We start from the raw sequence: 26,851 nt of genomic DNA on the forward strand, positions 1-26,851 counted from the left end.
GGGGTCATTTTCGTTTACGTGAACCCTGAATTTTCAGTTTTGGGCCAGAATTTTCATTTTAGTGCATCCCTAAAATAAATAGAACTATTTCATTTTTATTTATCCAGAATCCTGAATTTGTAGTCACAAAACTTTGTAGGCCCAGAAATCAGTGAGAGGAAAAGTAAAGGTTTTGTGTCATTTACTTTATTTTAATCTGCATATCTTATTAAAGGCCATATTTTCTCACAGTGAAAAATGAGTGCGGCCCTCGCATGTATACAATTCTGATTAAGTGGCCCACTGCAGAAAAAACTTGGACACCCCTGATGTAGAGGTTATAACAAAATCTCAATTTAACAATCTTGACATAAAATACCAATTTCAAATATACTGACACTTTTTTTGCATCTGCTTTTGTGCATTAGGGTTTCTATGCCATGCATTATTGTTCTGAGTGTTATGGATGTTGTCCACAATAGCTCAAGTGTCCACTCTTCTTTTGCATAAAACTTATTTAAAAGCTGCATGTGTGGTTTGATTATTTGAAGTGATCTTAATCTAACTAAAGAGATGCCATGAATGAGGCAACATAGTCCAATCCCTGCATATTAGCAGGGACTGGATGGTTTCTCCTGCATGCTGACAATCTAATTTAGCTATAGATTTACTGTCAGCATGCAGTCTCCATTTCACTGAAGTTTTTCCTTGTGTAATGATCTCTTGCGGTTCGCAGCTCAGCAAGGCTTCAGTGTCTAAAGCAGGCATTCAAGAACGTGAGTGTCTGCAGTGTATGTGATAAACGGCTGGCACATGCAGTAACATAGTACCTTCTGGCCTGGGGGTCAAAAAAAAGCTATGGCCTCTCTGACCCCATAGGCACTAGCACACAAACACACTCACACTCACTCTTTCACCCCTTACCTTGAGCTTTTCTTTATAGCTGCTCACACAACCTGCCCACCGTGCCACTACTGCCGGGTCACGTAATATCACATTATATGACCCCACTGAATCCTGCCTCTGCAAGAGTTCAAAAAAATGTGTACAGCCTGGGGGACAATTGCCCTCCTCGCCCTAGCTTATCACAGGGCACATGTCAAATAAAGCACCACCTAAACTAGGAGGAAGCATCCTTAAGGGGGCCATGCCATGGTCTATGAGAAGCGTACCTCTCCAAACAATGAATTAAGTGTACCCAACTGTGAAATGTAAGCTTTTCAAAACTAACAGACTTCCACACAGTAATATGCACAATTTATTTTATTTTGCTTAATATTTAAACTTTTTCAATTCACAAGTTTATGATAAAACCCAAGATGGACAACATAAAAACACGGTATTTACAATGCAGAGCCTTTGCTGCCATCGGAGGAGTAATGATATTATAGGCCACTACAGCTTGTTTACAGAAACAAAACATAACAGACTGTCAAATAACCCCGGTATCTGTTTTTTAATATTCTATTAAGGAGGCCCAATGTTTCTTCTCTTTTAAACATTACCCATCTAGAAATCAGGGTGCGTACTAGGCCAACCCCCCCTCCCCTCCCTAAATTTTAGGTAGCTCCATTAGTACAGCAGTATATTTGGATGTATCAGGTATCAAAATATGTAAACAGCACCTGAAGCTTATTACGGTGTCTGGTCTTAAATATTAACACATATGCATCATTAATCTTCCTCTTCATCGTCTATGCGAAAGCGCCGCCTCTTAGTTGGTCGAATGTCTTCCTCGGGTTCTGAGTCAGAAACAGATCTTGTGTCCCCAGGCTCCAGTGCCGTGTCCCCTAAATGAGAAAAAACAAAAGGCAAAATTATGTTATATACAGTATCACTGTAAGGATACAAAATTGTCAGACCATGTTGGACAGTTATCACCAGTCTGTCTTGTAGAAAATATATAGATCCTGACATACGTATATTTTTTTCAAAACCAAGGAGCTGTGAAGCATGCTTTCATTCATTGTTTTTACATTTAAATTACACCAAGGTACAATGGAGACAGAAAGGATGGAAAAAGACCATGGAAAGCAAACAAGCAAGTGCTCATTTTTAAAATCCACAATAAATTGACGCTTTAGTTTTTTTCAAACTGAGTATATTAGAGAGAGGAGTCTTACAGAACGAGGGATATCGCAATGCTAATATGCGGTTCACCTACGTATTTTGTATTAATATGTTGCTAGCATATTCCGATATGCTGTTAAAAGCAGGATAATATTACAAAACAATGCTAAAAATACATATGGATACAGAGGGCATAAAGGGTCACAGCCAACAATCTACAAGCAATGACATCAATGTGTGTTCAGTAACAAACCTTGGTTTTCCTGTACCGACACTTCATCCTCACTGTCCACCAATCTGCTTCTTTTCGTCTTTAGCCTATGAAAGAATCGACAATAAAAATCCCCGAAACATTTCTGTACCTTTAGAAGTAATTTTGGAGATCAGCCTGTTAAGACCTTACCTATTACTACGCAACTCAGGTTCTAAAGAGGGATCTTGCATCTGCTGGTCTGGGTCATTTATTTCTGGAATATAAACTGAGCTTGATCAGTAAATTGACAAATAGACGTGTTGGCCGATAAAGGTGTTATTAGCTTGACTCTAACAACAATGGCTACAGGAAAAATGTAGAAGTTACAGCCACAAACCTTGATCTGTTGCCAGCTCCTCTTCCTTCTCACTATCCACTAAGCGAGCCCTGCTTGTCACAGTTTTTGGCCTAAATCCAACAAAAGAAAAAATATAAATTGTTGAAGAGATTCAAATAAAGTAAACAAGAGTATCCATGAAAGAGGAAGTATACTGCAAAGATCAGAAAAATCATAAAAAAACCCCCAAAACTTGGGAGTCTTATTTTAGAGATTATATTCCCCTTAACCCTTAAAGGTTTTATTGGTTCACATACATAAAGCCCTGTTCTTTGTGGGAGAGGCAAGTAAGCAAAATATTAAGCATATAAAAGTAATGATCTAAATTAAATACAAAAACATGTTACTGAAATTGCTGGAGATTCGCAATACTACTTCTTGATACTGGAATTATCTGCAATACTAGACACAAAAGACATGTCCAAAGAGCTGGCACATTACTAATGTGCAAACAGGGAAAAGAAAAAATGTCGGTGCGCTAAGCTAGTCTCAGGCTCAAATAATACAAATGTATAATATAAGGCCTACCAAACAGTGTGAGCATGCTGCAAATACAGTGTGTTGGCTGTACAATGTATACAAAAAACAAAATACTGTCTGCGCTTCTCACCCTAATAAAGTTGGCAACAAATATATAAACATAATATAAATGAGAGGTTTTGGTTATATGAATTGGCCAAAGCATAATTAAGCTCACCCGCCAATTCATATAACCAAAACCTCTCATTTATATTATGTTTATATATTTGTTGCCAACTTTATTAGGGTGAGAAGTGCAGACAGTATTTTGTTTTTTGTATACATTACTAATGTGTCCAACTACACTGAAATAGTGTAGTATTCTGAAACTTCCTGTATCTCCAGCATAGTGATGAAGTTATATATATGTCATTGCTTCATGAGGACCATAGCAATCACAAGGTTTAGGAAGCTTTAAAATGCCGTACCATATACCTGTTCAGAGTAGAATAAACTAAGATGTCTTTGATAAGTCAGGCTTGAAAATATTTGTTTTGTGCATTAAGTCTTACTGTCCATAGACCAGTCTAGTGATTTGTACGGTTATTGAGTCTCTTTACCCACATGGGGTCATCCTCTCACCTATTACTCTGGACCTCTGGTTCTGTTGGAATGTCTGTATGTTGGTTTTGTTCTTCAAGTTCTGAAATATCATGTATGTGAATTACAACACAATAGGGAAATATATGGATACGCAGACACACAGAGTCTAAGTTTAATCATCCACAAAAAAAAAAGCAAAAGAGCCAGAGAAATTCAAAGCATTCCTTTAGAATATTTTGTGTGTGTGTTTTGGAAAGCATCCCATTACGTTAAGGTTTAGTTTCTTTCTGTCTCAGTAGATATTAGTGAGAAGAAAAATACTGGCCAATAATAAATCTAATACATCACTTTAATAAGAAAAGAAATGCACAGTATACAGATTCGCAGCATATAGGGATGTTAATTAGCCCGTGATATAAAGTACCGTACAACAAGATAGATCAAGGATAGAAATACTCATGTTAGTTGGTTAATGAGCTAGCTGGTAAAGGTCAGAAAGTTACAAGTCTGCAAACAGTTGGACAGCATGTTAAACATATGTATTTTTACATGGATAAGAAACATGGAAAGTGACTGTGTAAGGAACCTCCCTGTAAAACAACATGTTTACTTCTTAAATCAAAAAGTCTGAGGGAAGCCTTTCCCTGTTAATATTGATACACTTACACGGCATACAGCACAAACAGAGTTTCAATTTTCAGAAATATGTGTTATGTATTTTCAGTTTTAGGTCGGGTATGCATTCCCTCTTCCAGATTCCAAGGGCTTTTTCATTACCTTGAGGTAAAGTTGTTCCAGCCTTTTTTTTCCGGACAAGTAAAAGAGCCCGTAATGCCACTGCCCGCTGTTCTAGGCTAGGATCCTGGTCTTCAGAGTCGCTTGGCCTATCAATGGTACCATCTGGAGACGGCTGGTCAAGCGAAGATGCTACTTTGCGGAGATGTGCAGGACTCAGTTTACCTGGGATTCGCCAAAACGATTCCTGCCAGAGCAATGCAATTGTTCAAAAAAATAACTATTTGATGCTCAGGTTATTAAAGGCGATCTGTTCACATCAAAGCGTTAGCATAACTACATCCATTGATTAAATCTACCTACAGTCTGTTGCTTTTTGTTTGGCAATCAGTGCAAACGTTCAGGGGAGGTTTAGTTTAAAACTTAAGTGAAGCTGTGATTTGAGTGGCAGTACTTGCATTATCTAATCAATTCCCTGCCCTGAAGATCTCTCGGTTCTCCACGTTTATGATTCAAATATCTTACTGAACCAACCAACAATTTGAGGAAAAGATTTAATGGAGAGGAACGATCATGCAGTTCATGAGAAAAGAACATCGGCATTCCTTTCCCTACTGTATTCATACAAATATATTGTCCACCTATGGGGTTTTTAATACAAATACACTATTTTTGTAAAGTTTGAATGCTTTAAAAAAAATGTTAATAGTTTATATTTTATCAATTAACAAAATGTAGAGTGAGTGAACAGAAAAAAAATCTAAATCAAATTAATATGTGGTGTGACCACCCTTTGCCTTCAAAAACCGCATCAATCCTTCTTTGTAAACTGGCACACAGTTTAAGGACCTCGGCTGGTAGGTTGTTCCAAACATCTTGGTGAGCTTATTACAGATCTTCTGTGGATTCAGGCAGCCTCAGTTGCTTCTCTCTCTCCATGTAATCATAGTTAGACTTGATGATGTTGTGCTCTGCGGGGGCCATTCCATCACTTCCAGGACTCTGTTCTTTTTTTTGCAGAAGATAATTCTTAATGACTTTGGCTGTATGTTTGGGGTTGTCATGCTACGGAATAAATTTGGGCCAATCCGATACCTCCCTGATGGTATTGTATGAAGGATAAGCCTTTACGTTTCAGCAATGAGGTTAATTATGACATAATACTCAGCTACATTTGCATAAATGCAGCCCCAAACTTGCAAGCAACCTCCACCATGTTTGCCTGCAAACACTCATTCTTGTACCGCCCTCCAGCCCTTTGATGAACTGCCTTCTGCTAGAGTGAAATATTTAAAATGGACTCATCAGTCCACAACATTCACTATCATTTTTCTGCACCCTAGTTCCTGTGCTTTCATGAATAGTTGAGTCGCTTTATTAAGGCCGCAAGTCTTCCATGAAAGCCACTTCTGAACAGACTTTTCCGGACAGTAGACGGGTGCACCAAGGGCCCATTTTTTTTTTTTAACCAATGCTGAGCTGAAGGCGCTGCTAGACATCTTCTGAGTGCACCCGTTTGGTATAATTGTTTAATCATACACCTATATGCCTACAATATCCCTGACTTTGTGCAAGTGTACCTAATATAATTGATGGTGTTTTGAAGGCAAAGCGGTCACACAAAATACTGATTTGATGTAGATTTGTCTTCTGTTTACTCCATTAAATGAGAAAAATAAACTACTAACATGTGTATCATTTGAAAGCATTCTTACTTACTAATTTGTATCTGTAAAAACAGCTGTTTATTTAGGGTACAGAAAAGTAAAAGCCTTTGCATTACAATAGCTTTCTGCCTATATATGTAATAGACATTTCACTAGTATAATAAAAAACTACTACTACTATAAAACTAAAAATTATTTATTCCATCTTTTATTATTATTATTATTATTATTATCTTTTATTTATATAGCGCCAACAGTTTACACAGTGCTTAATACAATACATAAATTCAAGGGGTCTGACAAGACAAGAATTGACAGACTAAGACAAACCGATACATTAGGTGGAGAGAGCCCTGCTCGCAAGCTTACAATCTAGAGGGAAATGGGGTGACAAACATAAGGCATAGAGAAAGGGTGAGAGGTATTGTGGGGGTCGTATCGATGACAAGGAAGTTCTAGCAGCTAAGATGGTATGCTTCTCTGAAGAAGTGGGTTTTTAGATGTTTCTTGAATGTTGGGAGGGAGGGAGAATGCTGAAGGTTCCTTGGGAGTAGATTCCAGAGATATGGGGCAGCTCGAGTGAAATCTTGTAGACGGGAAAAGGAAGAGGTGATGAGTGAGGAGGAGAGCCTTAGCCCATGGGAGGAACGTAGGGATCGAGTAGGAGAGTATTTACTAATGTGGTCAGAAATGTACGGAGGAGCAGTATTATGGATGGCCTTATATGTCAGTACCAGGATCTTAAATTTAATTCTAAAGGTAATTGGGAGCCAGTGGAGGGTTTCACAGAGGGGGGAAGCAGAAGAGGAGCGACGTGCAAGGAAGATGAGCCTAGCAGCGGCATTTAGGATAGACTGTAAAGGAGAGAGTCGAGACAGTGGAGTGCCAACCAGAAGAGTGTTGCAGTAGTCAAGACGGGAAATGATAAGGGAATGAACGAGGGTTTTTGTGGATTCTTGGGTGAGGAATGGGCGGATACGAGAGATGTTTTTTAGGTGCAAGCAGCAGGATCTGTCGAGGGACTGAATGTGAGGTATGAAGGAAAGGTTAGAGTCAAGGATGTTATCCGAACAGTATTTGTGGATTGCATCTTTAAGAAAATAAAACACACTTCCACTGCTTGTAAAGGTAGGGAAGTTGGGTAGTAATACTTACCTGTTCATTTGAAGGAGGACGGACACCCAGACTCTTTAGCAGTTTTTGGAACGTTTTATTCTCCATACCATCCTCATTCTCTTCCGTTAAAGGCACAAGGGGTATCGATTGAGAAGAACCTAGATTATGGAGGTCAAAACATCTACTGATTACAGAGTAGTATATGTCTAAAAGTTAAGCCCACACTTTATAAATGCACATAAATAAAGGAATCCTCATTCTTGCTCTTTTGAAATCCAGAAAAAAAAAATATATCAAATCGGTGTTTCTGTATTTGAGTGCTTCCTTGGTATTAGAGAGTCAGATAAAATGGACTCTAGCTGTCTACCATACAAACTATCATCTTGAAAGCATGGTTGTTAAAATAGTAGACCATATATTTATAATTTAGTGTTAAGCTATTGCATACACACATATATATATATATATATATATATACACACACACATATACATACTCTAAACACTTACCATCCTCTTCTTTGTCTTCTGCTGCCCGATTTAAACAGTTCTGAAGCCACAATATAGGACTGGAGAAGCCTGTGAGAAGGAAAGTACATGAGCAGAGAAGAGTGAAAATTCATGTAAACAGGTGTGGTTTTTTTGTAATAAAAAAGTACTAAAAATGTTTTAACCAAGAAACGTGGAGGGATTTTGTTTTTAAAGAAAGTTGTAAGGGATATCCAGCTAGTTAATTCCCTTTATAAAACCATCTGCTGTTCAATCTTTAAGTCAACAGTAGAGACAGCTGCTTTGTTACTCACCCTCCCGCTGCAGTCTCTGTACAAGACTTTGCAACTTTTTGTCTAAAAATGATTCACTCTTTCTTTTGTCCAACTTCTCTTTTGGCTCTGACTCCTTGGCAGATTCCCACTCCTCTTCCGCTTCACTCTCCTCTTCGTCGTCTTCCTCTTCTTCTTCATCCACATCACAGCCTTTTCCATCAATTCCCAGATCATTTAGAAACTCCTCCTCAGACTGGAAATAAAAAAAAAAAAGAAAAAAAAAAGCCCTTGAAGGTAGCATTTGAGAAAAAAAATTGGAATGCTTACCAAAAAGCTTTTTTGCTTTCATTCAAACAGATTTAACTGGAAATAACTGGCATAAATATTTCCTTATTTAGACTTTTCCATTACTATAAATTACAAAATGCAGGTGAATTTTTTTATGTAGCTGGCAATGCATTTGTTATGCCAGGAGATTTTTTTATTTATTTTTTTTACATTAGTACAAACTGAAGTAATTGCAACTGTTTGACTTTCAGTAATCCACAGCAATACCATTACTAAAATGTTTCAAAACTTAAGAAAATAAAAAAAACATGTTGAATTTCTTACTAAAAACACGAACAAATGCAAAGCATTTTTGACTGTTTAACTCAGCCAGCAACAGGTAGGCAGTCCCTTTCAAATCAACATGAGTGCTTTCTGCCCTCGGGCACAGAGGTTCTCGTTATACAATTTCTGAGACCCTGGTGAGCCGGGGTTGGGGCTATGCTACATGTGTGCATTAGCAAGCAAAAGATGTGTTTGGTCCAACACGTGTTCTGTATGCCAAGGTACTGGGATACTAGGAAAGGAGACAAATTACATTGCTGAATCTCTCCATGCATTTGCAAAGAGACAGCAATACAAAAACGTAATTGGGACAGCCAGCTATATGGCTAAAGTGTCACTTTAAGGTGGTTTTGCAATGTCCAGGCCAAATCACTTTGCAAGGATACACTCTCAACCAACACAACATCTACAATGGACAAAACCATAGCAAACGCCATTTTGTGATGAATATACCATGCCAGAGGATTTCCCTTTTCTCTTCCTCTTCTTGTAAAGTTCTTTGCGCTCTGACACCAGCCCCATGCTGATTAGTTTTTCTATGATCCTGGCTTTGGATCGTTTGGCAGTGACGTTTTTCATGATGTTTCCCATTATGTCTGCCAATAATAATAAAGATAGAAATGCTCACAATAACGGCTTCAGACAGTATATAAGTGTGTTATCCTACTTATTCTCTTAAAGAATACACTACTTCCCAAGCGTGCATTTCATTAAAATGGTTAAGCTGCCAACAAGGTGGACTTATTCCAATAGTTTTGCTTTATCTTTTAAAAACAAAGTGTCACACGCTCTACATTGCCATTATGTGTAAGCTGGAAGTTCAAGAAGAGCATCTCGGAACTTGATCTCACCGTCTGATTCTTGGAACAATTCGTGTAGTCTCTGAAGCTCCAGCTCTTGGTCTTCTGTCCATAGTACAATGCGAGTACCTTTGCTGCAGTAAAGCATACATCACATTTGGTTAATAGAAATTAATAATCTTCTATTAGAGATCCACTTAGCAGGATTAGAGGTACTGTTCCACTTACAAAAAAACATTAACTGAGCTCATTATTTGTATAAACAAATTAACACTATCAGTTCTATTTTTTCTTCTGAAAGTTTGATCACACATAAAGACAAACATTTCTTTAAAAACGTTTTAACATTGTCTGCTTCTGTGTCCTGTGACAATTAACTTTTTCTTGAAACATTACAAATGAGACAAAATGCTGAATGGATTATTCCTGGAAAGAGTTTGACAATTTAAAAGTACTCAGAATGTAGTTCTAAGTATTAAATTCAGCACAGTAGGTGGAAGAGCACCTTTAGCTTCTTAAGGACAAAGGGATTTTTACACTTTCAATATTTCTACTACGTCTTTGTTCATCCATAATTTTCTTATTTCCCATTTACTATATTCAAATAACTTTTTTTCTTTCTTTTGAAACCATATTTATCTATATAATCTTTTATTTAAATAGTTTGTTTTTTTTTAAACGAACAATTGGAGTCAAAACAGAATGTTTTGCAATTTTACATGCTATAATTTATATATATTATATGCAGCTTTTCATTTTTTTTAGGACACATATGAAAAAGGTATTTTTTTTCCAAATTGTAATATTTCCAAATTTAGCATGGAGTCTTTACTTAAACTATATGCTCCGGAAACAGACAACCCAGAGTATTTTACTATACTCATTTTTGGTGCATCCATTTCTCCTCCAATGTCATCCAAATTTGGCACAAATAATCTGCTTTGTAAACAACGCTGCTTTGGATGTCTTGCAAAGGGTATATGTGACTGCAGGTAACAAAAAAACACCCAAACGCAATGGGATTAACTGAACTCTACACTGGGTTGCTTAGCTCGGGGCCATACAGATTAAAGATTTTAATTTTCAAGAATTAAAATTATTCAAATGTGCAGTTTGCTAATTTACCTTGCAGTAACAATAAATCGGTTAACAATATCAACTGGTCGACATTGAAATAGCAGCAAATGCATCTCTTGTACCAGTTAAAAGGTGTATCTTTAAATAAAAACATAGTTGTACTTACACCTCTTTTTTGAAATCTTTGACACTATCAGCCAGTCCCATTTGTACAAGATGGTTTATAATTTGTTTCCGGGTTCTGCTTCCAGGTTTCAGATTAGCCAATATACTATCCACCACATCAACATCTTGTAATCAAACCACAGAAAGGGTGAAAAAGAAAACATGGTACATTTAATGTAAGGTAAAAAACCCAAATCTTTCTGGCATGGAAAGAATTTAGTTTCTACTGATGAACCTTAACATTTTTAGTACACTTACTTTCTATTTCTTTATACTGCAAATAAAGTCCCCTGAGCTCCTCTTCCTCCTTGGGGGTCCATTTCAAGCGCTTGTGATTGCCTTCGCTATTTTTACGGAGAGAGATACACAGACATTAACATTCAGGGGGTTATTCACTATAGCAGGAGTTTGTAGGGGAGTTACTGCTTCGAGCTCACTGACGTAATTATACATTATGAAGAACCCCAGTGAGATTTCTTGAAAGACACTACACTGGTTAAACTAAGTGCGATAGAGGGCCAGCTCTCCATTTTCTTCTGGAGCGAAATGTGATTGTCAGGAATGGCTGCTCATACATTTACAGTTAAGTCAGTGGGGGTTAAACTGCCCCTGCAAATCCTTGCTTTAGTGAATTAACCCAAACACCAAACCAACCAGTCTTTAAATGCCCAAAACAACCTCACCTCCCTCCTTCGGCAGTTTTTCCATAACCTTCTGTCATCTCTCGCACCACATTTGTATTTTTCCAGAAAAGAAGCTCTACATATGCTTTGTTGTTTGTTGCTGCCAGAGCAAAGAATTTATTCACGATATATTTAGAGAAGCCCACCAATTCCTGGAATAACGGGGGGGAAAAAATTACTACAGTGTCCTCTAAGCCCAGCGCTACCTCTGCAGGTCTATATTTGTTAGGAGTTCCTCTATTTAGTAAAACTTCATATGATTTTGATTTTATTCATTTCTGACAGTGTTAAAACATCAGTCTCTAAAAATTTTAAATATACAACATTCTTGAAAATGGTAATCCACGTGTCCATTTATTTTCCCGGATGCTGCCGTCTGCATTCTGGTAAGCGGCACTGCCATGCCACTGCAACGCCGGCACGATAAACTGAAGTGACCTATTTGGAGTTGGTATCATGCAATCATGTATGAGTTATCATAGGATGGATTGTGGCAACAAAGCTGCATGAATATCACATTCATAATTCCTTAGAAATTAAATCTGACGCCTCCCATTTCCACATACCTTATAGACACCGGCTGCTGGGTCATTCATAATGCGATTGAACAAGCAGAACACAGAAAGCTGGAAGAGAAGTGCCTCCATTTTGAGATCATAAGCAATACGGTGCAGCATCTTCACTACACAGTGGTTGGTGTGTGCGCTGTTCTGCTGGTAGTTCTTCAGCAACAGGACATAGGTTTTTACAACGTTGGAGTTAGCAAATCTACAGCACAAGCACAACAAACTTATTAAAATACACCGTGGGACTGGGTTCTTCAGTTTTGTAGAAACTCACACACTCTCTCTTAATATGCAATACTTATACAGCTTCAACAAAATACACAATAATAAAAAGTAAAGAAGGGGTAATAAGGGGGGCAGTAGCAGTAGTTGGAGGATAATGGGAAAATGTATGAGGACGCAGATTATTTGATGCATTGCCACATAAAAGTGATTTCCAATTAACATAAGTAAAATTAGGAAGAAGCAATTTGTTGTCTAGGTTTGGAATATACACTGCATGACCAAAAGTATGCGGACAACTGACCAAAACACCTACGTGAGCTTGTTGGACATCCCACTCCCAAAGAAAACGCACTAATATGGAGCTGCCCTCACCTCTTTACAGCTCTAACAGTCTTCAACCTTCTTGCTAGGTTTCCACAAGATTTTGTAGTATGTCTGTGGGAATGTGTGCCTATTCAGCCAAACAAGTATCTGCAAGGTCAGGCACTGATGTTGGAACTACTAGGACAGGTGCTTTTTACGTGTTATGAGCTTTAGCACTCAGCAGCCTCAGTCTCTTAGTGTGCATGGTCTACCACTTCTTTGCTGAGCAGTTACTCCTAGATGCTTCCACTTCTCAATAGAACTTATCCTATGACAGCGCCACGTTTAAAGTAATGGAGCTTTTCAGCACAACTCATTCTACTGCCAATGTTTGTCTATGGAGATGGTATATGTGCTTGATTTCATACATCTGTTAGCAATGGGTGCTGCTCAATTTAATTTGGAGGGGTGTTCACATAGTTTTGGTCGTATAGTATAAATCAATACCACGTAAATCTTAACAATAACAATATATAATAATACGTTTTTTTCTGTATGTGCAACGTCTGAAGAACTTTGATGGCTGAGATGAAGATGGAGATCAACATATTCTCCTCTTCCTATCTGAGGCTCCGGACAACTCTCAAAGAGTTTTTGTGCCACATTAGATATTGATACACAGTATTGTTGGGTCATTGTTCAAATGTATTCTCATAGAACTCCAATCGGATTGCCTGACCAGGAAGTGAGCACCAGGTGCAGCAGAAGAAACAACGATGGCAGGACCATCTGAAGTGAAGTGTCACTTCCGCCTCAACAACCCAACAGACTAAGTTCAGAACAGCAGGACCCTCGCTGTCTCCTGAACAAGCATGGAGATTCTGTCATTTTAAATTGTGCCCTACTGTAACAGGGCTACAGAATCTGCTGGCACCATCTAAAACAATGTAATCTAATAAATTTGGTGTAGCAAAAGACTCTGGTTTTCTCTGCTGTGTGAGAAATGGGACGTAAGATGGTCTCTAGATGGTGCTGACACACCAAACAACCAAGATATGGGGGGGGGGGGAAGCTTTTCCTGACATGACAGCTTCTAGTATGAATTCATATGCAGAAACTATAAATCGGAATTAATATCAATACATGCACATTATTTATAGATCTAGCCCTTTTTACAGACGTATAAAACATCAAGTCAACTGTAATTAGAAGACAGTTTACCGTTTCATATAATCTATAAAATTAAACTCCTTCTCAGACACTTGAACGGAGGTCAGCTCCTCTTCCTCTGCCTCCTCTTCTTCCTCCTCCTCCTCCTCCATCAAATCCTCAGCTTCACCTTGTGATGACCCTGAAAAAAATGTTTTAATTTTAATAAAATGTAACCTACTATAAGAGCAAATACAGGGGAAGTAGGCTAGATTTTGATGGAATGTATTGCACGTGGAGCAAATACCTAAATTAAGCGAAATTAAACTAAGGTGATTTTCTAATATCTGTTACAATATAAGCTTTAGGTGAAAGGAACATTTGAACCGGAGTTTGTTCTCTAGTGTGACAAACATGCATGGACTCGGCTATCCTTGACATTAGACAATACCAAGGAATAGCATTTGAAGTTTACTGGGGAATGGGCAGACAATATCTGCTCGTGTTTATAAACTGGGAGTTTGTAGGCAAATTACTATAAACTGAAACATTTACTATATTCGTAAGGACCATGCCCAGAACGAAGGTCCTGCATAATAACATTCAATAAATCTTTTATACTTTTCTATACATCATGCAGTGCCAGCTCAGCCATTCTTACAAGAGCTCCTCACCAACCTTTATAATGCAGTGATGTACAGCTCACCTGCAAACTTACAATCCAGCAAATAAAATTCTTATTTCAGAGGTCTACAGCTAGTCCTTACCGCAGTAATTTTTCTATATATTCATACTGGTACAAACAATAGTTTGCTATTTTACAGTAAAAAACACGCAGGTAACGAGAGTTGACATGCCTGGCACTTCATGGGGACAAAGGTGTTGCTGCAACGCCTTGATAGACATTTAGCAATACCCCAAAATTCTGCAGGGGCGTCGTGTCATTGCTGCTTGAGCAATGACATTCCCCATATTAAAAGGCAGTATATGCCTCCCAGGACCTCTGAGCTCCCCAGAAGCTGAAATTAGCAATGAAGGGAAATGACGGCGTGTAAATATAAAATATATCATACATAAATAAAATTGCAATAAGTTTAAAAATTATGAAAAAACTTACTAGGAAGGTCTGCTAAGAGAATTTGTTTCATCAATTCAACTTCTTCCTCATGTTCCATCTCTGGAGAGCCAAACACGTCCCCCTCTGGCCAGACTTCTCTGGAAAGGAATGACAAGAATGAAAATCACAATAAAAACACCAAGATTAAAATGTGTGATTATGTTTGTGTAAGCACAATGATTACCTGGCAGAACGCAGAAGGACAAGTGACTCTGGTGCCTTGCCCGAAAGAAGTCCATCCTGAATTCTCAGAAGGGCTTCTGTCCGTTGCTCCTCTACAGGAATCTCAGAGGCTGCATCAAATGGCACAACTGCTTCTGGCAGACTTTGTGAGCCCTAATTATGCATAAAATGAAATACATCAAATATCTTTGAAACGAGTGCACATAATTTGATTTTTTTTTAAATCGATGAGCAGGTTTTACCATGACACAATCTCTAAGTTGCTCAGAAACAGACTTCCAAGTTTCCTCCAGCTCTTCTGGGGTCTTACGATGACCATCTGTGGAGCGACGCACAGACTTCTTTTTCTTTCTTCTGATCTTTCGGTTCTTGCGTATGGAAGATAAATTTAGTACTATTGATTTGCTGCATATGCACAGAGGGTCTTGTTAAAAGCCCTGCACTCAAGAAAACTCGCCAGCGCTGGAGCTCACTAGTGGTAATTGGATCATGTTTAGACCAGCCATATCTCCTCCAACACAAATAGCTGGGGAAGGGGGAGTAATTAAGAAAACTTAAAGGCACTATACCGCTACCGTATGCAGTACACATGATGACTGCATTGTCCCTTTAATTTAAAAAAAGTTTAATAAAAGTATGTTGATCCAGGGCTAACACTGGATATTTATTCTCTAAGCAGATACAGACTGAGTTACACAGCCTTCACTAGATTTGAATCATTGGGACTCAAATATAAAATTACAAAATGTTTGGTTCGTTTCTAGCGCCTCTGTAAGGAAAACCTTACCTGGACCACAACTGTCCTCTTGCCTTTACAAAACCTTTCCAACATTTTGAGGAACAAATGAGTGGTTTCCACTAGATCCTTTAAAAAGGAACGTGGCTGCTTAGTTTCATCAAACTTTCTGAATAAAGCCAGAAACAGCTCCCTGTACTCCATCAAGTAGAAAATATTATCTGCAGGAAAAAAATATGCTTTATACATTAAATTGAACTCTTTTTACCTGACTGTACGGTCAAAAAAGGATGTAACACTACCTTAGTATTGTATATTTTGCCTCAAGAAGATATCAAAACACCCTCCTTCATTTCTAACATTCCTTTTTATGAAAAGTAGTAGTACACTACACCAAAGTAAATGTCAATATGTAAAAAATAAACGATGAAAATTCAAAAACAGTCAGTATTACCCACTTTTAATAATAGTGCTGCTTTCTCTCACAGTCTCATCTTTAGAATGGTCCATTTCATGGATAGTGGTAAGGAGCTCTTGATACGCCTTCAGGGCAAGGTGCATTCTGGTATTGGGTAAAAAGGACACGTATCATCCCCAAACGTGTTTTCTTTAGACAAACAATTTATGTACAGTATACAAGATCATACGCAAAAGACCTCCAGTGAAAACAATCACGTTCACAAAGTTTAATCGCTAATGTTTAAATAATTTTATTCTTAGGAACAAAATTGTAAAATAATGGTAATTTTTTTTAACCAGTTAACTTTTTTTTACAAAACATGCGTTGTTTAGATTAGAAAAAAAAAAAGGTAAAAGCCACATCTCACTCAAGAATTCTACTTATTTTGGAAAATAATTTGAATTTGTTTTTGCTTTTTTAGTTCTCATTATGTAAACATGTGTTATGGTAAGCAGCTGGAGTGGTGGTTTCTTTTTTCTTTATATACATTCATTTTGCTTTATATGCCTAAAACCAAACGCGTTAAGCATTTGCTCGCAATGCAGAATCATTTCAATATATATTGCCTACATAGATACAAAAGAGCTTGCTCACCGACGGGCCCAGGATGAAGCTTCTTTCTTGTCAGTTAGCATCATCTCATAGTAGTTGGTGAGGTTTTGTTCTATGAAATGAAAGGTCCTAATGCTAACAGTTTCAGATACAAGCTCTGGCCTGAATTTGTAGAGGCGATTGAAGGCCATGAAAAATGCCATAGACCACAGGTAGTAGGTCTCGTCGTGCTGTTGGGCTTTCTCACGAATCAGATGATCCTAAAAATGTTAAATGCCAAAAGGTGGAAAATAGACAGAAGCAAACATGAAAAGTAGCATATTTGGAAGGTAAATAAAAAGACAAAAAAACAGAAATTGCCAACAATTTACGCAGCACTCAATACATACCGTATTTGCTCGATTATAAGACGAGCTCTACACGCTGCCCGGGCTAAGCACCGGGGACTCCGATGCAACGGACCTGGATCCTCCTGTGTTGCCCCCCCCCCCCCCCAACTTACCGGTGCTTCTGAGTCCCTGGTTCTTAGTCCGGACAGCGTGTAGAGCTCTACGCGATTCGCGTAGACAACTTCCGCTCAAGCGGTAAGTTTGGAGGAGGGAGTGTTAAACAGGGGGCATAAGGCATTTCTGGAGGCAGAGTGCTCTGTGAAATGCCTTTTAACCCTCTATACGCCACTCTGCCACCTGAAATGCCTTATACCTCCCTATATGCCACTCTGCCCCATAATATGCCTTTTAACCCCCTAAATGCCAGAGTAGCATATAGGGGTATAAGGCAATTCTGGAGGCATAGTGGCACATATGGGGTCAAAAGGCATATCATGGGGCACAGTGGCATATAGAGGGTCAAAAGGCATATCATGGGGCACAGTGGCATTTAGAGGGTTAAAAGGCATATCGGGGGTATAAGGCATTTCTGGGGCAGAGTGGCAAGCCTGGGGGCAGATGTGCATAACGGGGGGGGCAGGTTGTAAAAAAAGGAAATAAAAACAAAATATTTTTCTCAATCATAGCTTTTATTAACAAACAATTGTTCACATAGTTTAACTGGTAAAACTTTTTTCCTATAGGGTCATATATTCAGGCTTTCTTTTTTCCTAAATTAATATTCAGATTTTGGGGGGTCGTCTTATAATCGAGCAAATACGGTATAACAATAGGAGAATTGACAGAATAAGACAAATAAATATATATATATATATATATATATATAAATATAATTTTGTCATAAATAGACAAGGCATCAAGATTTGTAGCTTTAGATGAATAAGCATTCAGCAATGAATACAATGGCTTTGAATGGAAATTAATGATTAGAACCAGACAACCAGAACATGGGAGGTTGCTCTCTTGCCCAGAAGGATCTGTGGTCGCTAGGATTCTGTCATCGTTGTTTTGGATCGTAACACACTTATAGCTCGTTTATAAACCATGTTTGCCTCCAGCTTCCATTACTGGATCATTGTTTCCTGGAGTTGTTTGTTTCTGGTGTTTGAATTCTGCTGATATTGTCTTTTGATTCCATTTATGCCATGTTTTCTTTCTTCTCTACCTTGTATTGCCCCTTTGATTAACTGTTACTTGACCTTTTCCCAGACTTGGATTATTAATTTGTCTAATAATTGTGTGCCTGCCGGCTGCCAGTCCCTGTCAGAGTGTCTGCCAGTCTTTGCCACAGACTCTTGAAGTCTTCCAGCCCCTATCACTCAAGGGCTTCTGGCCTTGTCTGTAGATGGTATCCAAAGAGCGGACAGGGGCTGTAGTGCAAAAGACATCTGCAATCAGAGTCCTGAGTCTACAAGACTCAAAGGGTTCTGACCTAGCGCTGTCCCTATACAGAGACACCCAACTGATCTGGTACCCATCACTGCGACAAGTTTCAAGAAAAGGTGGTCAAAGTCTTATACACCATGGAAATTCAATGAAACAAAGATACTAAGGATTAAAGCATTAATTTAACATTTAAGAGCCCTTTGGATGGAGTATAAGCATAGTTTGCTGCAAGATCACACAGTTCTGTCTCAACATGCATCCATACACTTGCACATTGCAGTTTCATCCCATCCCCTATAATTGCTGGTGATACCTGGATGCAGCCCCTTACAGCTTATGGTGGAGAAAGCATTACCTTAAAGTCAAACACAATAGAAAGCTATACAAAATTACAATTACAGAAGGTTGTGCTATCTCACCTTCACAATGTACATGAGCCGGTTGTAACAGTTCTCCAAGAAGTCAATGCAAAACTCTTTCAGAAACAGACGGACGTTGAGTGCCGACCTGCGGGGCGGTTCTGTGTCCCTTGCTTGTTGTCTTCTCTTTGGGACTCTCTTCACCTCCTTTCCAGAGTCATGGGAGTAATTCTTATACTAACATCAAGCAAAAAAAGAGAGGAAAAAGAATTTTAGATTAATGTTTGAAACAATCAATTTTCATAAAAAAAAAAAAAAAATACAAACACACAAACTGCTTACTAACCAGAAGTCTCCAGGAGGCCTGAATGTTTCAACTAGGTTGGAAAGCATTACGAATTTTGCGTATTAAATCTATGCTTTCGTTGTTATGCAACATTTTCGTCCCTATTCCCACATAGATTATACAATGCCTTAGACTATCATCAGCACTTATAGTGGAAGCGGCTAAGCAGGAGTTTTAGGACTTTTAGGAGTCAAATTCTAATAAAAGAAATACTTACATTATGTAGACCTTTATGGTAAATGATGTCTCTGTCTGCAATAGACTTCATTCCTTGTATGACATATGAGCCACCAAACCGAGAGTGCCTGAAAAGAAACAAAAAACCATTGCGGATAACTGTACACAACAGCCACGAAAGGGCAAAGTAGGTCGACTTACAAAGAAAAACACATAAATCTTGAAACTATATTGATTACAATGCTGAAAAAAACAAATTATCCCATGAGGGCATGTTTAAAGGACATCCATGCAGAGTAATAACCTTAAGGGCTAAGGTTTTTAGACTTTTTATTTAATAGGCATGGGTAATACAGGTGTTCGCTGTAGGCATGGCAGCTACAGATGCTTTGCTAAACAGTGCCAACAATTCCCTATTACTTGTCATTATTAAATATATGTGGCAGGTGGGACAATGCAAATAGCATTTTACAATAGGGAAAATTCAATAGGGAATACCTGCTAATCCTAACATTTAATTTACTCACCTCGTACCACGCTGGAACACTCTGTTCTTCCTCTCTGCAATTTCCCTCTGTCGCAGGATCTCCAAGTCCTTCACATCCGTGGTCCTTTCTGTGACAGATCGTGCCTGGCCTGTTGCAGCGAGATGTTCTGCGTTCTGAAAACCAGAGCAAACATACTTTTTACCGATACAAAATGCTATAATTTTCTGACAGTAATTGAACATCACATGAAGCAATCAATGCTTGACGAAACACGTCGCGTGTGAATGTGGTGGGATTGTCCAAGTTATGTCCAATGGTCAACCACCAGAGGCAAATCTACACGAAAGTCTTTTATGAGACCCCCAGTCTCTTTTTAAAGTAAGCCTTTTAAAGTAAAGGGGGAATGTTTACTCCTTACTACCTCCAAATTAACCTTCAATATCTCGACGGAGGAATTTGGGGTGTGTAACATTAGCTGAAACCATACACAGTGCGAAAAACACTGATAAGCTTTTCTTATTAGAATATTTTATTTTTATTCTTATATTTTTTTTTATTTTTTTTTTGCACAAAATCTTTTATTCGTTAGCTTTTTAACTTGAGTGGTTGGCAAGTACACCATTGTGTTTGCTCCACTTTTCAAGAGAAGTGCCCGTATCACTCGCTTAAGCCTACAAATGAGACATGTATACAAATTTATACATATTAAAATATAGATATGCATGTAACAGACCTTTAACCCCTTCGTGACAAAGTCTGATTTTACTTTTTGTACCCTTCGTGACAATGGCCGTTTTAACATTTCTGCGCTGCTCGTGTTTAGCTGTAATTTTCTTCTTTCCCGTTTACTGAACCCACACACATTAGATATTGTTTTTTTCAGGACAAGAAGGGCTTTCTTTAGATGACATTGTTTTGATTGTATCATATTATTTACTATTAAAAAAAAGTATAAAATATGGTGAAAAATTTAGAAAAAAATGACTGTTTCTAACTTTTAGTTGAAAAATCTTTTACTCATCTATAAAAGGTAATAAAAAAACCTGCTAAATAGATTCTACTATTTGTCCTGAGTTTAGAAATACCCAATGTTTTTTTGCTTTTTTCTGCACGTTATGGAGCAATAAGTACAGGTAGCGTTTTGCTATTTCAAAGCCATTTTTTCCAAATCTGGTAATTCTTCCCTCCATGTGCCATTTCGGGTATCTTTGAAGCCGGCCAATGCAATTTACCCCATCAAGTCATATATTTTTGAAAACTAGACAGCCCAGGGTATTCCAAATGCTGGTATTTAACCCTTTCCAAGCACTTATTCTACCATCAGCCTTTGTCAAACTTTATGGTAGTAATTTTTTTGCATTTGTTTTTTCACACACATTTTACTTTAGGTATGAATAAACAGGTTCTGGTATATGTCACTATCATAAAACACCCCAATATGTGTTTAGCAACATCTCCTGAGTACAGCGATACCTCACATGAATGATTTTGCCTGGCTGTTTGGGGGCAAAAAGGCCACATTTGGGGCATGCACATTTTTCAATGTTGAACTTTGGCATTTGGGGATCCACTGCCCATGCCCTATTTGGTACATCTTTGAGCCGGGCCATTTCAGTGTGCCCAATAAAACTATATATTTTTGAAAACTAGACACCCCAGGGTATTTCAAATGCTAGTATTTTAACTCTTTCCATGCACCATATCTACCACCAGTCTTTGTCAAACTTTGTGGTAGTCATTTTTTTGCATTTGTTTTGTCACACACATTTTACTTCAGGTATGAATTAAAAAGTTCTCGTATATGTCACTATCACAAAACACCCCAATATGTGTTCAGCAACATCTCCTGAGTACAGCGATACCTCACATGAATGATTTTGCCTGTCTGTTTGGGGGCAAAAGGGCCACATTTGGGACATGCGCATTTTTCAATGTTGAACTTTGGCATTTGGGGATCCACTGCCCATGCCCTATTTGGTACATCTTTGAGCCGGGCCATTTCAGTGTGCCCAACAAAACCATATATTTTTGAAAACTAGACACACCAGGGTATTTTAAATGCTGGTATTTTAACTCTTTGCATGCACACATTTTACCACCAGCATTTTTTCAAAGTTTGCAGTAGTATTTTTGTGTGTATTTTTCCCACACACACCTACTTTATGTATGAATTTACAGCTCCTGGTATATGCCGCTGTCACACGACACCCCAATATGTGTTCAGCAACATCTCCTGAGTACAGTGAAACCCCACATGCATGGGTTTGTCATTTTTGGGGGGAACTAAAAGGCCACATTTGGTACATGTGCATTTTTCTAATTGGAAATTAGATGTGTGGCCATCCTTCCCCCCCGTGTTAATTGGGACCTTGTTGAACCCGGCCAATTCAATTTACCCCATCAAATCATACATTTTTTAAAAGTAGACACCCCATTGGCATTTAATATGCCAGTATTTTAACTCTTTCCATGCGAGAATTGTTTTAAGCTAATACGCTAATTTTAGGACTTGCTCACAAAAATATATTTTTTATATCTATATATATATATATATATATATATATATATATATATATATATTATTTTTTTGCCTTTATTTTTTTTTTAATTTTAACATTTTTTTTCCACTTCAAGGTTCCCCTGATAGTGACATCAGTGGGAAATTATTTTTACATTTTACTGTTTTTTTTCTAATTATTAATTTTATTTTTAATTTATTTTTTCTAATCACACTGTGATTAGAAAGCTGAGCTCCATTGACTTGCATGGTTGAATGCAGTACCTGTATGCAACCTGCAAGTGGAGCCAGAGTTCTCTAGAGGGTCTGGAGACCGTCTAGCGAACTTTTTAGACTTTATTGGTTTTTTTTCCCGGGCCGCCGCCATCTTGCTGATGGCGAAGATCATCCCCAGGTAAGTGTTTGGTGTCGCTGGATGCCTCCTGATCGAGGCATTCCAGCGACACCATTTACGTTTTTAAAACGGGCGCCCGCCGCCATACAAAGTATGGCGGATGTTGATGGCCCCTTTGTGCCGATAATGGCGTTGCTGAATGCCTCGAGGTCGAGGCATTACAGCAACGCCGTTTCGGTGCAGAAAGCGAAAATAGATCGCTTTCTGCACCCGTTTAAAGACGTGCCGATCCTGGCACGTCATTTGTCGTTATCGACTTGAATTTCCGTGACGTGCCCGGACCGGCAATTGTCATCAAGGGGTTAAACAAGGTGTACAAATATACCAATGCTATACCAAAAATATTGCCCCCTGCAATGAGTTACTTTAGAGTGTGATCATAATGTGCATCTAGAACGATTAACACCACATAACGAAGTAATCATAACCTTACCTGATCTCTGAACATAAGAGATACAGTCTCCAGCACATGCATACTCCATTGCTGCTCTGTCTCAGAACTGGCCAGGAACTTCACAAGGTCATCCATCCCACTCATGTGTACTGCCCAGAGTACTCTGTCATGGGCGCTAGCATCGTCATCCACACTCTGAAAGATTAAGACAGAATAGTGAATAAGAGACACTAATACCTGAATTTTCTTTCTAATCTGACCAGTCATATTTCATGTGATATTAAGGACTGCAACGCATTTTTGTAATTCGCTCTCATTTCTTATTTGCTTAAATTGTAGCTGGACAACAGTCATGCTCGTAAACTGTAAAAATTTTGCCAATTAGCAATTTCCGAAACCAACAATGTATAGTCTTAAATGCACCAATGATGTAACCATACCTTCCCTTCCTCTGGGTCAGCAGGGACATGAAGGATATTACGCACAAGCAGAAGAATCCTCTCAATAAGTAGGTTATGCTCTTCCCCTCTCTGTTCCCAATCCTTCATAAAAGAAACCAAACAACAAATTGAAATATGAGTATTTTCTTCCCCAAATAATTTACAGTAATGGGGGTTTATTTGCTAAAGAATAGGCAATTGTTTCACCTCAATTCCTCCAGTTAATGCAACAAAATTATTCCACTGATCTTAACTAAATAAACCCAAAATGCCTCCTGTCCCTTTATGTAGATAAGGACCTCTTTAGGAGTCTGATAGCTACATGAACTTCTCAAATGGGCATTGGGCAATTCTGTCCTACTAATTTACAAAAAATAAAGGCAAATGCGTAATAAGAACATTTCAGGGCATTCACAGCAAATCTGCCAATCTTAATATGTAAAAAACAAGCATTAAGGCACTTACAAGCTGTAATAAATCATATAACTTTTCACTGAGGACTCCGAACAGCTTTTCACTTGCAAAGGTCTGTGAAGAGGGAGTATAATTCTTCATATGACAACAAACACATTTCTAAATAACACAGTAAAAATTTAAACATACATGTAGTTGGAATTCCCCAAACTTCATAAGACATGCCAAGGAAAACAACTGAATATACAAAATACTATTTTAACAGCTGCAAAATGACAAGTGATTGCAGATCATTTCTGTGCACTGTGGGAAGCTTTCACTTTTATATTAGTAGAATAAGTCTGAACATCTAAAATGTACTGGTTTGTTTCTAGATAATCCAAAAGATGCTTAAAAGTTCAAGACATTTAGTCAGATTTGACACGTATGTACAACACTGCACCCTCACCTCCTTGTAAGCCTGCAGATAGGACACCACTTGGAGATAGTGGTGTCGGAATGTGGGATCCTGGGGTACTTTCCCAAAGCAAAGTAACGCTGGTTGAGTTAGATTTACCATCAACCTACAAAAAAAAGGGCAATTTGATGGGATAAAATTAGTAATTAATTGCAATTTAATGTTTAAAAGGACATCATTTTAATAAAAACAGAAAAAAACAACTGCATACTGTGACCTCATTAGGAATTCTGCAGGGCAATGCTCTGTGGGGTGGTGAACATTTTTATTGTTGAAGTGGACACATTTATACGCAAGTCTGTTTACCACCAGAAAAAAATAATTGTCATTTCTGAAAGAAAGGCCTCTAGTTTCAGAACAGCTGCGGCTTTCACTGAACATAATATATATATATATACACAAACACAAACTTTGAATAAATCATGACACTGTGGTGTCGTTCATCTGAGGTTGTATTAAAATTAGAATTCAAAGAGAGTGCACTTGCTTTTTCACACTGCGTGTGTGTAATATATATATATCAGACACTTCCGTTCCAAAGTCTGGGTCACTTCTTTGAATTGAATGGTTTTTCTTTTTAAAAGAAAAGCAATTTTTTTCCCATTAAAATAGCATCAAATTGATGAAAAATACAGTGTAGATGTAAATGTTGTATATGACTATTGTTGCTGGTAAACTGCTATTTTTTTAATGGGATATCTTCATAGGCATACAGGGGCCCTTCAGCAGCAACTATCACTCCTGTGTTGCAATGGCACATCGTGTTGGCTAATTCAGGTTTAAGTTTAAAAGGCTATTAGGAAACTCTTCTGCAATTATGTTAACACAGCTAACCTCCCCACCCCCCTGAAAACAGCTAGGTGACCCCAAGCTTTTGAACAGTAGTGTACATATTAAACCAGGAGTGTCCAACTTTTAATTTAGCTACTAATAACCACTAAACAATTTTCAGTTTAGTCTCTAGAATTTGTTTTTTATTCTGCCAATTTCTTAAGACAATCCAATTAGGAAATACGACTTATGTCTCATTTCCCTCTTGAATATCTGCTGTAGTATTCCTACTGAAATCGGTAGAAGCTGAGCACAAAATCGCATGCATACTAGTGGACCTCTAGGATTGGTCTTCCTTTTCTAATTGTAGTATCTTATTGGTTGAGTCCATGAAAAGTTGACTCCAAAGCGTATTTCCATGAAATTAGCGCTTGGGTGTTCCTACTGATTTATTATAAACATTGTATTGATTTATTGTTTTGACATCTTTTTTTCTGAGGGTTACTGGTGCTTGCATAGATACATACAATACTCCCTTCTTCTAGATGCAGGGGCTAAATGGCTACTGAGTGGTGGCTACCATTAGCCTGCTAGCTTCCTGTTGAGCTCCACTGTCTCAAACCCAACACAAGCACAAAAAATAATAGTTTTTGACAATAAGTCAGTAATATCTTAATGATGAAGTTAATGTACCGGATGACTGCATCAAATAGCAGTTTGTCACTGTGGTGTTGGATGACCAAAGGTATGAGATCATTTTGAAGGATCTGGGCAGCTCCTAGCTGTTGTCGAATATCACGTGAATCATCCTCATGCCTCAGGTAACGGATTAAATCCTTTACACTTTCTACAGGGCAGAAAAAACAGGCATATAAATTCAATCCTTCATCGCGCTCACTTAAAATGAATTGATATAAAAATAAATAAAATGTTGCCAACAACTAAAAAGAGCCAGATATGAAAAGAAACCTTTAAAGCAGCTATAGCATTATCACTTGTAAAATTAAGAGGACAGCACCGCCAATGGAGAATAAGTACTTTGCCAGTAACATGCATTTATGAAAGCTGTAAGGAAAAAAAACACTTAGGGAGTACCTTAAGGAGAAGCAGTATCACTTCAGAGATTTCCCTGGCACACACCTTCTCTCCAATAATAATTTTATATCACAGTTTCGCAAAAAATTGACACATTGTTCAAAATCAAGCAGAGACAACTAAATCAATACATCTTACCAAGGCAATCAGGTTCTTTGTGGTAAGTCTCTCCTTCCAGGTACCCTAGGGCACTGCATGTTGCTAATAATTCACAGTTCATCATGTATAAGTCCATAAACCTCTTGTCACGCTGAAAGAAAACAGGGGATACCTGCCAAAAAGGATACACAAGGAAATGGATAAATATAAATGAGCAGAGTAAGTAGATTGTGTGCGTACCATGGATAGGTTAAAAAAAAATAAATAAAAAAATAAATAAAAACCATCGTTAAGAGCTACAACACCACAGTTCAGAATTAAACAGTCAGACTACAGTAGAATATCTTTAAGAGCAATGGTTTACAGGCATCTGGATATTGAAGCACTGAAGTAAAGCAGACTCAACTTGATTTAAATTAAAGGGTTGTGGGCCATAATACAAGATGTGATATGCGAGATTCTTCTTGTGATGCAGTGTGTAGTTCAGGCATGACCCCCTTGGGCACAGTCAGTT

The 26,851-nt window shown here is 38.0% G+C and overlaps 1 protein-coding gene across 1 annotated transcript; it reads right to left on the reverse strand.

Moving 5' to 3' along the window:
- Window positions 1–1,653: 1,653 nt before the first annotated feature.
- Window positions 1,654–26,473, reverse strand: LOC149277380 (protein timeless homolog). Its single transcript, XM_089502974.1, has 31 exons — window positions 26,377–26,473; window positions 25,837–25,990; window positions 24,364–24,478; window positions 23,967–24,029; window positions 23,502–23,603; window positions 23,101–23,256; window positions 19,795–19,928; window positions 19,308–19,395; window positions 18,805–18,981; window positions 16,653–16,870; window positions 16,057–16,160; window positions 15,650–15,819; window positions 15,105–15,230; window positions 14,864–15,015; window positions 14,680–14,777; window positions 13,635–13,752; window positions 11,886–12,087; window positions 11,320–11,471; window positions 10,895–10,980; window positions 10,638–10,761; window positions 9,446–9,528; window positions 9,048–9,190; window positions 8,022–8,235; window positions 7,729–7,797; window positions 7,259–7,377; window positions 4,479–4,683; window positions 3,741–3,801; window positions 2,640–2,710; window positions 2,453–2,516; window positions 2,303–2,367; window positions 1,654–1,769 (listed from the first exon to the last, which is right to left on the reverse strand). Exons 1-31 carry the CDS (start codon window positions 26,471–26,473, stop codon window positions 1,654–1,656), a joined length of 3,846 nt encoding a protein of 1,281 aa, XP_089359100.1.
- Window positions 26,474–26,851: the final 378 nt, after the last annotated feature.

Source organism: Sceloporus occidentalis, unplaced genomic scaffold, assembly GCF_023333645.1.
Source record: "Sceloporus occidentalis isolate IW3139 unplaced genomic scaffold, rSceOcc1.0.p SCAF_215, whole genome shotgun sequence".
Classification (NCBI taxonomy): domain Eukaryota; kingdom Metazoa; phylum Chordata; class Lepidosauria; order Squamata; family Phrynosomatidae; genus Sceloporus; species Sceloporus occidentalis.